We start from the raw sequence: 12,977 nt of genomic DNA, 5'->3' as shown, positions 1-12,977 counted from the left end.
CACCTGAGGTCAGGAGTTCGAGACCAGCCTGGCCAACATGGTGAAACCCCGTCTCTACTAAAAATATTAAAAAACTAGCCAGGCATGGTGGTGGGCACCTGTAATCCCAGCTACTTGGGAGGCTGAGGCAGGAGAACCGCTTGAACCCAGGAGATGGAGGTTGCAGTGGGCCGACAGGGTGCCACTGTACTCCAGCCTCGGTGACAGAGACTCTGTTTCAAAAAAAAAAGAAAAAAGAAAAAAGAAACTTAAAGAGCTCAGCCTTGAATTATCTAGCCCAGTTGACTGTACTAATATTCAAGTAAAATATATCAAGAAGCATGTTTACCAATTTCTCAATTTGATCTTGGTTTTAAAGAATAACAAATGACAATGACAGAAAACAACTACACATTATGGAACCTTTATTTTTCATGTGATTTCTGTACATAAGGAGTATGAGAGTAACCCCTTTACAAATGGAACTAATTTACTAGAACAGTAACAAAATTGAACTGGTATTTGATGTGAATCCACAGGAGTTTAAGCTTCAAATCCAGCCAAGAACTTTGTTACAATCTCTTTCAGCTTTGCATCTGATTCTTCTGAGATCTTTCCATCAGCCCTATTTGGAAATAAAAGCAGGTCATAAGTTCTGACCTGGACAAAATTTTAATGACTAGCCTAACTACAGATTTGAAAATAATTTTAACTTTATATCTTAAACATAACTTTACAAAAACAGGCCAACAATTGCATTCATACCTGATAGTGCCCAACAGGGCTTGGTGCTGGCTGACAACATGAGACAAGAAAGCATTCTCAAACTTTGTAATCTTGCTGGGCTCCAGTTTATCAAGATAGCCCCTTACACCGGCATAGATAACAGCCACTTGTTCTTCAATAGCCATGGGAGCTGGAAAGATACAAAAAGAATGCCAAGTGAGTTGCTCAAAGAAATGAATGCCATGTTACCAAAGTCAGGAAAACTTACTTTTTCTCCAATTCCTAACATGTCCCTGCAAATTATCTATTCTTCACAATCTCAGTGACCTAGAGCTCCACTTAATAATCCTTCCTCCCTCCCCCAACAGAAAACAGTTATTTCTTACATTTTCAAGGCTTGAAGTATAATCTTTCAGTATAGTCCATAAGCACTGTTTATAATCTGACAGTATTAATACTGTTTTGGGTATAAATATTTTGCTCAAATAAAATATTTGACTTGACAAAATAAAAACATATTAACTTTCTTTTAAATCTGCCAAATTACACATTCATATAACCAAGTGGGGGAGGGGAATCTAATAGGCCTTAATTCCTGAAAGGCAGACATTAAATATACTTCAGTTTTCCTGGTTGTGAAGCCCCTATCATTTACATTCAAATGACAATAAGAAATGTAGTTTGGGCCTGGTGCGGTAACTCACACCTGTAATCACAGCACTTTGGGAATCTGAGGTGGGTGGATCACTTAAGGTCAGGGGTTCGACACCAGCCTGGCCAAAACAGTAGAGGTTTTACCATTTCTACTAAAAACATACTCCAGCCTGGGTGACAAAGGGAGACCCTGTATAAAAAAAAGAAAGGAAGCAAGGAAGGAAGGGAGGGAGAGGGGGGGTAGGTAGGTAGGTAGGTAGTTTGGGGCTGGGAATGTTGGCTCACGCCTATAATACCAGTACTCTGGGAGGTGGGAAGATGGCATGACGTCAGGAGTTCAAGACCAGCCTAGGCAACATAGTGAGACCCTGACTCTACAAAATATTTAAAAAATTAGCCAGACATGGTAGTGCATGCCCGTAGTCCTAGCTACTCAGGAAGCTAAGTCTGCAGGACTGCATGAGCCCAGGAGTTCAAGGCTGCAGTAAGCTATGATGGCACCAATGCACTCAACCCTGGGTGACAGAGCAAGACACTGTCTCTGTTTAAAAAACAAGGCTGGGCGCAGTGGCTCATGCCTGTAATCCCAGCACTTTGGGAGGCCGAGGTGGACGGATCACGAGGTCAGGAGATTGAGACCATCCTGGCTAACACAGTGAAACCCCATCTCTACTAAAAATACAAAAAATTAGCCAGGCGTGGTGGTGGACACCTGTAGTCCCAGCTACTCGGGAGGCTAAGGAAGGAGAATGGCATGAACCCGGGAAGTGGAGTTTGCAGTGAGCAGTGACCGTGCCACTGTACTCCAGCCTGGGTGACACAGCGAGACTCCGTCTCCCAAAAAAAAAAAAAAAAGAAAAATACAGGGCCGCAAACAGTGGCTCACGCCTGTAATCCCAGCACTTTGGGAGGCTGAGACAGGGTAGATTGCTTGAGGTCAGGAATTCAAGACCAGCCTGGCCAACATGGTAAAACCCCGTCTCTACTAAAAATACAAAAATAAGTCAGGCATGGTGGCTCATGCCTGTAATCCAACCTGCTTGGGAGGCTGAGGCAGGAGAATCGCGTGAATCTGGGAGGTGGAGGTTGCAGTGAGCCAAGGTCGCACCAGCCTGGGCCACAAGAATGAAACTTCGCCTCAAAAAAAAAAAAAAAAAAATCAAAAATCAAAAAACAAATGTAGTTTAAGTAAAAGTGCCTTTGATGAAAGGTAAGAGATAACAACACATAGTAGAGGCTGTGATATGTGATGTAGATCTGTGGGCCTGGGAAGACCTTGATACACAATAGGAATCTGACCAAATGAAGAAAAGAACAACTCACAATACTGTCCTTGCTTCAGCAACTCAGTTAGACGCACGCCACGACTCAAGAGTTGTTGAGTGGCAGCATCAAGGTCAGAACCGAACTGGGCAAAAGCAGCAACCTCACGATACTGAGCCAATTCCAGCTTCATGGTACCTGCCACCTGAAATACAGAAATTACTGTACTGTAACTCAGTGACACAGAGCACTATACAAATATAGTTAATAAATGGATACTTTAAGATGCTAATCTAATGATAGCCCCCTTCCTGCCAAAGTGAGGCAAAATTACCTGCTTCATAGCCCTGGTTTGGGCAGCAGATCCGACACGAGACACAGACAGACCAACGTTAATGGCAGGGCGGATACCTTTGTAGAACAATTCTGTTTCCAAGAAGATCTATAATGTAAGGAAATACGCATGCTAGCAAGCTTAAAGTAAGAAATCAACCATCTTCAAATCTGTCATTATGCCAAAAAGCTGAAACTCAAAACCTAACAATGCAAAGCATCAGTCCCCCAATCTTTCATGACCTGAACAGACCTGTATGTTTTATTGCTGCAATTAGGAGATGTGCATGAGATGAGAAAAACACATAATAGTCAACATATTTATACTGAAATATATACAAATGAAGAGATATAATTTCTATTTGATTCAAAATTATCTAGAACGGAGAACAGTAGTAATTAAAAATGAAACAAGAATGAAACACACTACTCTATGAAATAACTGGGTGACAGATACGTGGGGTTTCACCATGCCATTCTGCTAACTTTTCTATGTATTTGAAATTTTCCATAATAAAAAGTAAAATGCATTTAGCAAATCAGTTAATATACCATTTGTCTCAACCAATGCCTTAGAATTATCCAAATCTTTTTTTTCACATTTATTTTAATCATTAAAATAATACCTGTCCGTCAGTGATGGAAATGACATTCGTTGGAATGTAAGCAGACACATCACCAGCCTGTGTTTCTATGACTGGCAAAGCAGTCAAGGAGCCACCACCAAAAGCATCGTTCATTTTGGCTGCTCTCTCCAGCAATCGGGAGTGTAGGTAGAACACATCGCCAGGATAGGCCTCACGACCAGGGGGTCGGCGCAGCAACAGAGACATCTGACGGTAAGCAACAGCCTATGGTACAGAATAGGTTTGTGAAGTTGACCTATTAAATAGAAGTTGCATATGTGAACTTTCACTGCAGTACAAATAAGTAGATTCTAAAAATATATTTCCTTTGACCTGTTTGGATAAGTCATCATAGATGATCAAAGCATGTTTGCCATTATCTCTAAAATACTCTCCCATGGAACAGCCAGAGTAAGGAGCCAGGTACTGAAGTGGGGCAGCATCTGAGGCTGTAGCTGACACCACAATGGTGTACTTCATGGCATCTGAGGAGAAAATACATTTTATGTTTTACAATTTTATCAATATTGTGATTTTAAATTGGAGGCTACTATAAAAATTACCCAAGTAATTTGCTGCTAAAAGTATTTACTATTAAAAGTTAATCACGCTGGGCGCGGTGGCTCAACGCCTGTAATCCCAGCACTTTGGGAGGCCTAGGCGAGTGATCATCTGAGGTCAAGAGTTCGAGACCAGCCTGACCAATATGAGGAAACTCCCGTCTCCACTAAAATTACAAGAGTTAGCCGGGCGTGGTGGCATGCACCTGTAACCCCAGCTACTCGGGAGGCTGAGACAGGAGAATCGCTTGAACCCGGGAGGCAGAGGTTGCGGTGACCTGAGATCGTGCCATCACACTCCAGTCTGGGCAACAAGAGTGAAACTCTGTCTCAAACAAACAAACAAAAAAGAGTTAATTAGAATCAAACAGCTTCCACTTTAAAGAAACCAACAAAACCTTTAAATATATTAGTGTTTTATATTATTTTACTTACTGGTTTGTATTTAAAAGTTCAGCTCATTAGGGAATAATTAAAATATGTCTTCATTAAGGAGACGCTATTCTACAATTAGCAGTAATAGGACTTGAGATAATAGCAACAGGACTAAATTTCTTTTACTACCTGCATCTGTAAGTCTCTTCACCAACTGGGCAACAGTGGATCTCTTTTGACCAATAGCAACATAGATACAGTACAGCTTCTTCTTTTCATCAGATCCATCATTGAAACGTTTCTGGTTAATGATTGTGTCAATAGCAATTGAAGTTTTCCTTTAAAAAGATAAAGTAAACATAAATCTTCCTAAACTTAAAAGGACTTCCCAGGTAAAATTTTACTACTATTAATCCTCATATTACATTCTAATGTCCCCATTACCATTTACCATTCCAAGACTAAAATGTAATCCTTCCATTGAGCAAATTTTAGTTAGCACTTTTAATATGCTTTTGAGTCTTTACCCAGTCTGTCGGTCACCAATAATCAGCTCACGCTGACCACGACCAATTGGCACCAAGCTATCCACAGCCTTAATGCCAGTCTGCATTGGTTCCCGCACTGAAATTCGAGGAATGATACCGGGGGCTTTCAGACCAACTCGCCTACGGGTCTTGGAACCAATTGGACCCTGTTAAAAAAATGAAAAGAAAAACCCTAAGCATAATCAGTTTTGATGTTTGTTAAAAGCTGCAACTATATCTAATCAACATTAAACCTACCTTTCCATCAATAGCATTACCAAGAGCATCAACTACACGACCCAACAGCTCCTCACCAACTGGAACATCCACAATGGCTCCTGTCCTCTTCACTATATCTCCTTCCTTAATCAGTTTATCATTTCCAAACACGACAACACCAACATTGTCAGGTTCCAAGTTCAAGGACATACCCTGCACAAAAGACACAACTGAACATCAACGAAGCCGAATGGGCACTCCTTCCCATACACCAATACTACCTAAGAAAATAGTCGGGGGGAAAAGCAGTATTGTCCTTTTCACCTAGTTTATTCTTTAGTACTTTTCCAACTAAATAACCCTCTCTGGTTAAGACTTTTAAAATAGCAACATGTTCCCTTGAATAACCTTAGGACAGCACATTGATAAGCCTAATATGCTATCATATCCTCAAATAACTGTTACAGAAGCAAAGGAATTGGACAGGTTAATAAGCTTTTTTCCACTGCATTTTCTTTGGCAATGACTCTTGGGCTGGGTGATCAGTATGAAATAAAGTGATGGAAATCTTAAGACAAATGTGATTATCATCTTTTTTATGTGTGAGAAGCTCCATAAGCAGTTTCAAAAATTAATCAAAACTTGTACTCTTTGGGTTAGTAGAAAGTGAAATTAAAAGCTACCTAACTGAAATCAATCAAATACAAACTTTTCATAATCTAACAGCACCAAATCACCTCTCATCATTATAACTACATTTTAGATCCTTAAATCATGTCTGAAGCAAAAAGGCTATTCCAGGAATAGTCTGGTCAGTAATGAAAACTCTGGAGAAGTACTTGGAGTATCATGGAATATCATTACAGGTCCAAAAACTGTAATCTACATCTCTGATGTTCAATACAGCATCCACTAACCACATGTGGCTATTTAAATTTGTCAAATTTAAAGGATGAAAAATTCAATTCCTGTCACACTAGACGTATTTTACATGATTAATAGTGATAGCATGGTAGGTACCATATTAAACAGATGTATTCTCATCACTGCAGAATACTATGTATGTCCAATACTATTGGACAGTATTGTTCTAGACACTTGGATTTTAAAAGCTAAAAGGGGAACTCGGAATTAATTTGTTTCGACCTCACTTTTCAAAGATAAATACTGTATACTGAAGATGTTAAACTGGCCAATGTCTTACAGCTCATGATAACTTTGGGCTCTGTAATTAAGTCTTCCACATCAAGTGGCTCTTTTTCCATAGTAAACATTAGCAAGACTATCAAGACTATCTTCTCCCATATCTGTGTGCCTACTAGACAGTTCTACTCTCTAGTTTATCCAGATGTCATCCTCTGCTTTCCCTAACTCCTACAACTTATGTCTCATATCACTGACAGATGAGACTCAACCCAACAGAAAGTAGACCTACATCATTAGAGAGCTTCTGATAGCTACACCAAAACTCGCCTTTCAACAACAGGTCTACTCACTAGAAATACAAAGTCACGGACTTCCAACTCTCCACCAGAAAAATTCTGTTGAAGTTATCAAATGCTTTGCTTTTGTATAAAATAATCTTAACAGCAAGAAAGAACAGACTTGAACTTCTTGGATTTGCAGTTAAAGTTTACTCAATTTTATATTTTGGAGCCAGTGGCTACAAGTTACGTATAAATCAGTCCCTAGAGTAAAAAAAAACCTGGCAAATTCAAACCCTTAAGTTTATTCTCTTTACGATATATGATAATAACAAGAAAAAAAATCTGAGGTAAATTGAGACAAAGTTTTTTAAAAATCTGACACAATCTCTGATTCAGTAAATGAATAACTGAGAAGACTTAGATACCAAAATCTTATTTTATAATTTACCTTTAAGCCTGAAGAAAACTCTACCATTTCTTCTGCTTGAACATTCCTCAGCCCATGTACGCGGGCAATACCATCACCAATACTTAAGACACGCCCAGTTTCTTCAAGGTCAACAGAAGTATCAGCTCCAAGAATACGCTCTTCAAGAATAGAGGACATCTCAGCAGTCCCTATGGAAGACAATTCAATTCAATTACAAAAATTATCTGGGCCAGGCGTGGTGGCTCACACCTGTAATGCTAGCACTTTGGGAGGCCGACGCAGGCAGATCACCTGGTCAATCACAAAAAAACAAAAACAAAAAATAAAAACCAACTGTTAACAAAGTGTGTCTTTCTCTTTCAAGGCACACAGGGTAGTATAGGTGGTATTCTTCATCTTAGCATATAGGGGTCAGGTGCAGTTGCTCACGCCAGTAATACCAGCGCTTTGGGAGGCAGGAGGACCACTTGAGGCCAAGAGTTCGAGACCAGCCTGGCCAACAAAGCGAAATCCCATCTCTACTTAAAAAAAAAATTAGCCAGCTGTGGTGGTGCATGCTTGTAATACCAGCTACTCACGAGGCTGAAGCAGGAGAGAATCACTTGAACCCAGGAGGCGGCGGTTCCAGTGAACCAAGACTACGCCACTGCACTCCAGTCTGGGTAACAGAGCAAAACTCTGTCTCAAAACAAAACAAAACAAACAAAAATATCCCAGAACTTTGAGAGGCCAAGGTGGACAGATCACCTGAGGTCAGGGCTTTGAGACCAGCCAGGCCAACATGGTGAAACTCTCTACTAAAAATACAAAAATTAGCCAGGTGTGCTGGTGCGTGCCTGTAATCCCAGCCACTAGGGAGGCTGAAGCAGGAGAATCACTTGAACTAGGGAGGTGGAGGTTGCAGTGAGCCGAGATCGCACAACTGCACTCCAGCCTGGGCAACAGAGTCTCAAAAACAAAAAAAAAAAAACAGAAGGCCGGGCACGGTGCCTCACACCTGTAATCCCACCACTTTGGAAGGCCAAGACAGGCGGATCACCTGAAGTCAGGAGTTCGAGACCAGCCTGGCCAACATGGTGAAACTCCGTCTCTACCAAAAACACAAAAATTAGCGGGGTGTGGTGGCGGGCACCTATAATCCCAGCTACTCAGGAGGCTGAGGCAGGAGAATCACTCCAACCTGGGAGGCAGAGGTTACAGTGAGCCCAGATCGTGCCAACGCACTCCAGCCTGGACAACAAGAGCAAAACTCCATCTCAAAAAAAAAAAGAAAAGAAAAACATATATATGCTGAGTGTGTGGGGGTGTGTGTGTACACATACACGTATATATACACACTCTCACACACACATATATATTTAACCTTTATTTTAAAAGTCCATATACTCATCTCCAAAGAAATTCCCCAACTTATAATGTCTTCCTATGCTCACCTCCCCATTTCCCTACCACATCTGTAATGTGCAAGTTCACAGATTGCCAAATATCTAGCAGCTACTGCCTTTGAAAAATAAAATGTATCATTAAGAACTTACATGTTTTCTAATGCTTTTTCGAAGAGGAAAAAAGAAGTCTTTCACAGGTCAGAAAGATTCCATTACCTAGTATATGGTCCTTCTGTTTCTACCCAAGGGCCATTATCAGAACAAAGAAGCTGTACTAACATCAAAAGAAAAACATGTAACTGTAGTTCATTTGATTATAACAAGAGAACCACGACAGGGCTAAATGGCACATAATGGTTTAAGAACCTGAGAGTGTATACAAACTAGAGAAAAAACTAACAAATGAAAAACAACCCACAACAGTTACACGATGTATGTAATTTATATCTTCATCTAGTGTGATAATTTATATCTTCATCTAGTAAGTGTGGTGTAGACTGAGAAATAGTGACTTACCAGTCTTCTGAAGACGAGTGTTAGAGGCATGGAGGTTCCTTGCAGCAATGAAAGATGAACCCAAAGCATTTCTGGAGACCTAGTGCAAAAGTATTCTTAAAAATTTGATTTTTAACAAAGCCTTTATAAAACTGACAAGCTTAAACAAATGCCAGCTTAGTGTGATCAAAGTACTGGTGAAAATACTTATTATATATAAAGCATTTTGTTTAAAATGTTAAATGGGATAAAGTATCTTTTGATATATGTGAAAACCTTTTATACAGCTCCTAGTACACAGTAAACACTCACATATTTTTAAAATGCAGTCTGTACTTTATTATTATTTTTTTGAAACGGCTCACTGCATCCTCCACCTCCTGGGCTCAAGCAATTCTCCTGCCTCAGCCTCCTGAGCAGCTGGGATTACAGGGGCGCGCCACCACCACCCGTTCAATTTTTTATATTTTTGGTAGAGATGGGGTTTCACCATGCTGGCCAGGCTGGTATCCAATTCCTGACCTCCAGTGATCCACCCGCCTCAGCCTCCCAAAATGCTGGGATTACAGGCGTGAGCCACCCCCGACTTATTTTTATTTTTTGGGACAGGGTCTCACTCTGTCGCCCAGGCTGGAGTGCAATGTTGCAATCACGGCTCACTACAGCCTTGACTTCCTGGGCTCAGGTGATCCTCCCGCCTCAGCCTTCCCAGTAGGTGGGACCACAGGAGGGCACCACCTGGCCAGGCTAATTTTTCTATTTTTTTATAGAAACAGGATTTCACTGTGTTGCCCAGACTGTACAATAAAAATATATATATATAAAAAATATAGATATAAAAAATATAGATATACATAAGTATATATACATAGTATACATAAATATATAAATACATATTATAAATATACACATATATATAAATATACACACATGCACACACATAATATACACATATACATAATTCCCCCCCCCCCCCCCCCCCCGACACGGACTCTCACTCTCTCACTCAAGCTGGAGTGCAGCAGCAAGATCTCTGCTCACTGCAACCTCCACCTCCCAGGTTCAAGCGATTCTCGTGCCTCAAGCCTCCTGAGTAGCTCGGACTACCAGCGACCACCACCACATCCAGCTAATTTATGTATTTTTAGTAGAAACAGGGTTTCGCCACGTTGGCCAGGCTGATCTCAAACTCCTGACCTCAGGTGATCCACCCACCTTGGCCTCCCAAAGTGCTGGAATTACAGGCCTGAGCCACCGCGCCCGGCCTTGCAGTATTTTAAAAAGCAACTGTTGGCAGGGCGTGGTGGCTCACGCCTGTAACCCCAGCACTTTGGGAGGCCACCAAGGTGAGTGGATCACCTAAGGTCGGCAGTTCGAGACCAGCCTGACCAACATGGAGAAACTCCGTCTCTACTAGAAATACAAAATTAGGTGGACGTGGTGACACATGCCTGTAATCCCAGCCACTCGGGAGGCTGAGGCAGGAGAATCGCTTGAACCTAGGAGGCGGAGGTTGCAGTGACCCGAGATCTTGAGATGTCCCAGCCTGGGCCACAAGAGGAAAACTATGTCTCAAAGGAAAAAAAAAAGCAACTGTTAACAAAATGTAAGTGTCTTTCCCTTTAAAGGTACCCAATTTTTATTATTTTGACTTTAGATGTCAATGTATTTCCAATTTTACTTAAAAAAAAAAAAAACAACAACAAGCGACCAGGCACGATGGCTCACGCCTGTAATCCCAGCACTTTAGAAGGCCGAGGCAGGCGGATCACCTGAGGTCAGGAGTTCAAGACCAGGCTGGCCAACATGGTGAAACCCCGTCTCTACGAAAAAATGCAAAAAGTAGCAGGGCATGACGGCGGGTGCCTGCAATTCCAGCTACTCGGGAGGCTGAGGCGGGAAAACAGCCTGAACCCGGGAGGCGCGGGTTGCAGTGAGCAAAGATCACGCCATTGCACTGCAGCCTGGGTGACTGAGCGACACTCCGTCTCAAAAAAAAAAAAAAAAAAAAAAAAGCAAATAAAAACCTAATAAATGCTAGAGTTAGATTAGAAACTAAGAGTTATGGGATGCGGACTTATTTTACTCTCTCAACAAATCCTGCAGCCACCTGGAACTTCCTTTTGTTTCTCCTTCCTTCAAGTTTTAACGCTGCGACTGGTTACTGTCAATCCTGAAGCTACTACCTTCCATAGGAGCCAGATGAAAACCGTTAAAAATGCTTTTTTGTTAACAGAAAACCATGATGCTACCAGCGGTTGTTAAGGCAGCAAAACAGCCAACATGTTTATTTCACCTTTCAAATTGAGATTACTTTTTAAAAAAAAAAGTGTCAACGTCAATGCGTTTACAATGAAATCATGTTAATTTCAAGAGAAACAAATAACCAAGGGCATTAACTCTTACAGCCATTTTCCAACCTTGTCCTCTTTTACTTGAATTCTCAATCACTAAAAATTACTCAAAATCAGGTGGAAAACTCTAGGACAAATTATTTAAACACGTTCAAGTGCCACAAAGCACACTCTCTTGCCGGAGAGACGATTTACAAACCAGCTTCACTGCTGCCACAGTGCTGGCCACATGAAATGGTTCTTTGCACCTGCACGATGTTTTCACGGTCGTTTCGTCTTCAGCACTAAGAGAAAGCCTACTTAAGTATTCCAAACATCACCTTCATTTATTCCTTTCCTCTAAACTGAGCTCCAGGCAGAGGTGAAATGCTGCTGACCTTCACACAATGTCAGACTCCCATAACTAGCTTCAGCAAGAGCTGACAGCAGTTTCCTGACCTTCAGTAGGACGCGACCCTAAGAATCCGCCGAGAGGAACCTCACCGATTCGGAACAGGCCTCGGAGAGCTAGCGCCCAAGCCCTGACCTTCACCCAAGACCCCACTTCTCGGGCCGCTCTCAGTCGAAGACGGGAATCTTGAGGCCTTCTACCTGGACACCGTCGAGTTCACTGTCTGCCCTGTACCATTCTGCCTCACTCTGCGCAGGTAGCGAGCAAAAGGGGACCTCTGTCGCCTGCTCTGTACAGCCCCAAAGCCACCGGTACAAGATGGCGGCATCCGCCACAGCCCCTCGCCCTCCTGCAGAAAAAGCGCCCAAGCCGGCGCACCACCACCCTGCAGCCCCGCCCGGCCGCCTCCACCATGCCGGCCCTCAGTGCTCACCAGTCCGGCCCGCCGAGGGAGGGCGCGGACCACGGCCGCAGCAACGCGTACGGACAGCATCTTTGCAGTTTCTCCGCAGGCGTTACCTCTGCAGCCGCAGCCTCCGGACTGACTGGGACAAAATGGCCGAGCCGCAAAGAAGGTCAAGACAGCCGGCCCACCTGACCCGGAAGTACTGCCCCTCGCGTTCACCACCGCTGTCCCCCTCCCCCCGGCGCCACTCTGCATTTTTTGGCAGGTTACTTATTTTTTAAGTAACATTTTTAAGTTTAAACCTCAAAATGAATGATTAGATATATTCCAGCTTTGTCCTGGCATTCGTTGTACATTCATTTTTGTCTTTTGGGTCGACCTTGTGGTTGCCCCAGGTGACCACGTGGGTAGCGGAACCTGCCAAACAGCAGTTCCCAGGCCCCATCCGGTGCTAGATGATGAGGGCCTCACCCCGTCTGGGGCCCGGCAGTCTTGAGGACCATGGCCATTAATAATGCCGGTAGTGTTAGACCGTGGTTTAGCACGAGTAGCAACAGTAAACAGCTAAACCGCGGGACGGGCCACCAGCAGGGCGGCTCCCACAGAGCCCTTTAATCTGCAGGTCGCTAGCCCTACCTCAGACCCTCTGAGTAGAAAATTTGGGGCAATCTTTATTTTTAACAAACACCTGCACCGTTCCAAGTGATCCGATCTGCACTCAGGTTAAAGATTCCCAGCTTTTTTAGATTCATTCTAAAAGAATCCTGTCAGTAAATTAGAGCAAACTGTTTAAAAATCCTGGTATCTGGGGGAGGGAGAGCATCAAG

General features: G+C 42.6%; 1 protein-coding gene across 1 annotated transcript; it reads right to left on the bottom strand.

Annotated features, from left to right (window-relative positions):
- Positions 1–387: 387 nt before the first annotated feature.
- On the bottom strand, positions 388–12,354 carry ATP5F1A (ATP synthase F1 subunit alpha). Its single transcript, XM_023207616.1, has 12 exons — positions 12,178–12,354; positions 9,021–9,099; positions 7,138–7,307; positions 5,302–5,475; positions 5,044–5,210; positions 4,706–4,854; positions 3,915–4,066; positions 3,582–3,806; positions 2,957–3,064; positions 2,683–2,827; positions 745–895; positions 388–604 (listed from the first exon to the last, which is right to left on the bottom strand). The coding sequence occupies exons 1-12, from the start codon at positions 12,235–12,237 to the stop codon at positions 523–525; spliced, it is 1,662 nt and encodes a 553-aa protein (XP_023063384.1). The 5' UTR covers positions 12,238–12,354; the 3' UTR covers positions 388–522.
- Between the last annotated feature and the right edge of the window lie 623 nt (positions 12,355–12,977).

The sequence above is a fragment of the Piliocolobus tephrosceles genome, chromosome 18 (assembly GCF_002776525.5).
Source record: "Piliocolobus tephrosceles isolate RC106 chromosome 18, ASM277652v3, whole genome shotgun sequence".
NCBI lineage: Eukaryota > Metazoa > Chordata > Mammalia > Primates > Cercopithecidae > Piliocolobus > Piliocolobus tephrosceles.
The sequence above is the reverse complement of the archived record's forward strand: the minus strand, read 5'-3'. Positions and strand labels throughout refer to the sequence as shown.

Bases quoted from the DNA above. Each gene is read 5' to 3' on its own strand.
- ATP5F1A (XM_023207616.1), bottom strand. From the start codon at position 12,237: ATGCTGTCCGTACGCGTTGCTGCGGCCGTGGTCCGCGCCCTCCCTCGG. The intron at 4,855-5,043 runs GTAAAGACTCAA...ATCTTTTTAAAG, and splicing joins ATTGGTGACCGACAGACTGG to GAAAACTTCAATTGCTATTG. The intron at 2,828-2,956 runs GTAATTTTGCCT...TCTGTATTTCAG, and splicing joins AAACCAGGGCTATGAAGCAG to GTGGCAGGTACCATGAAGCT.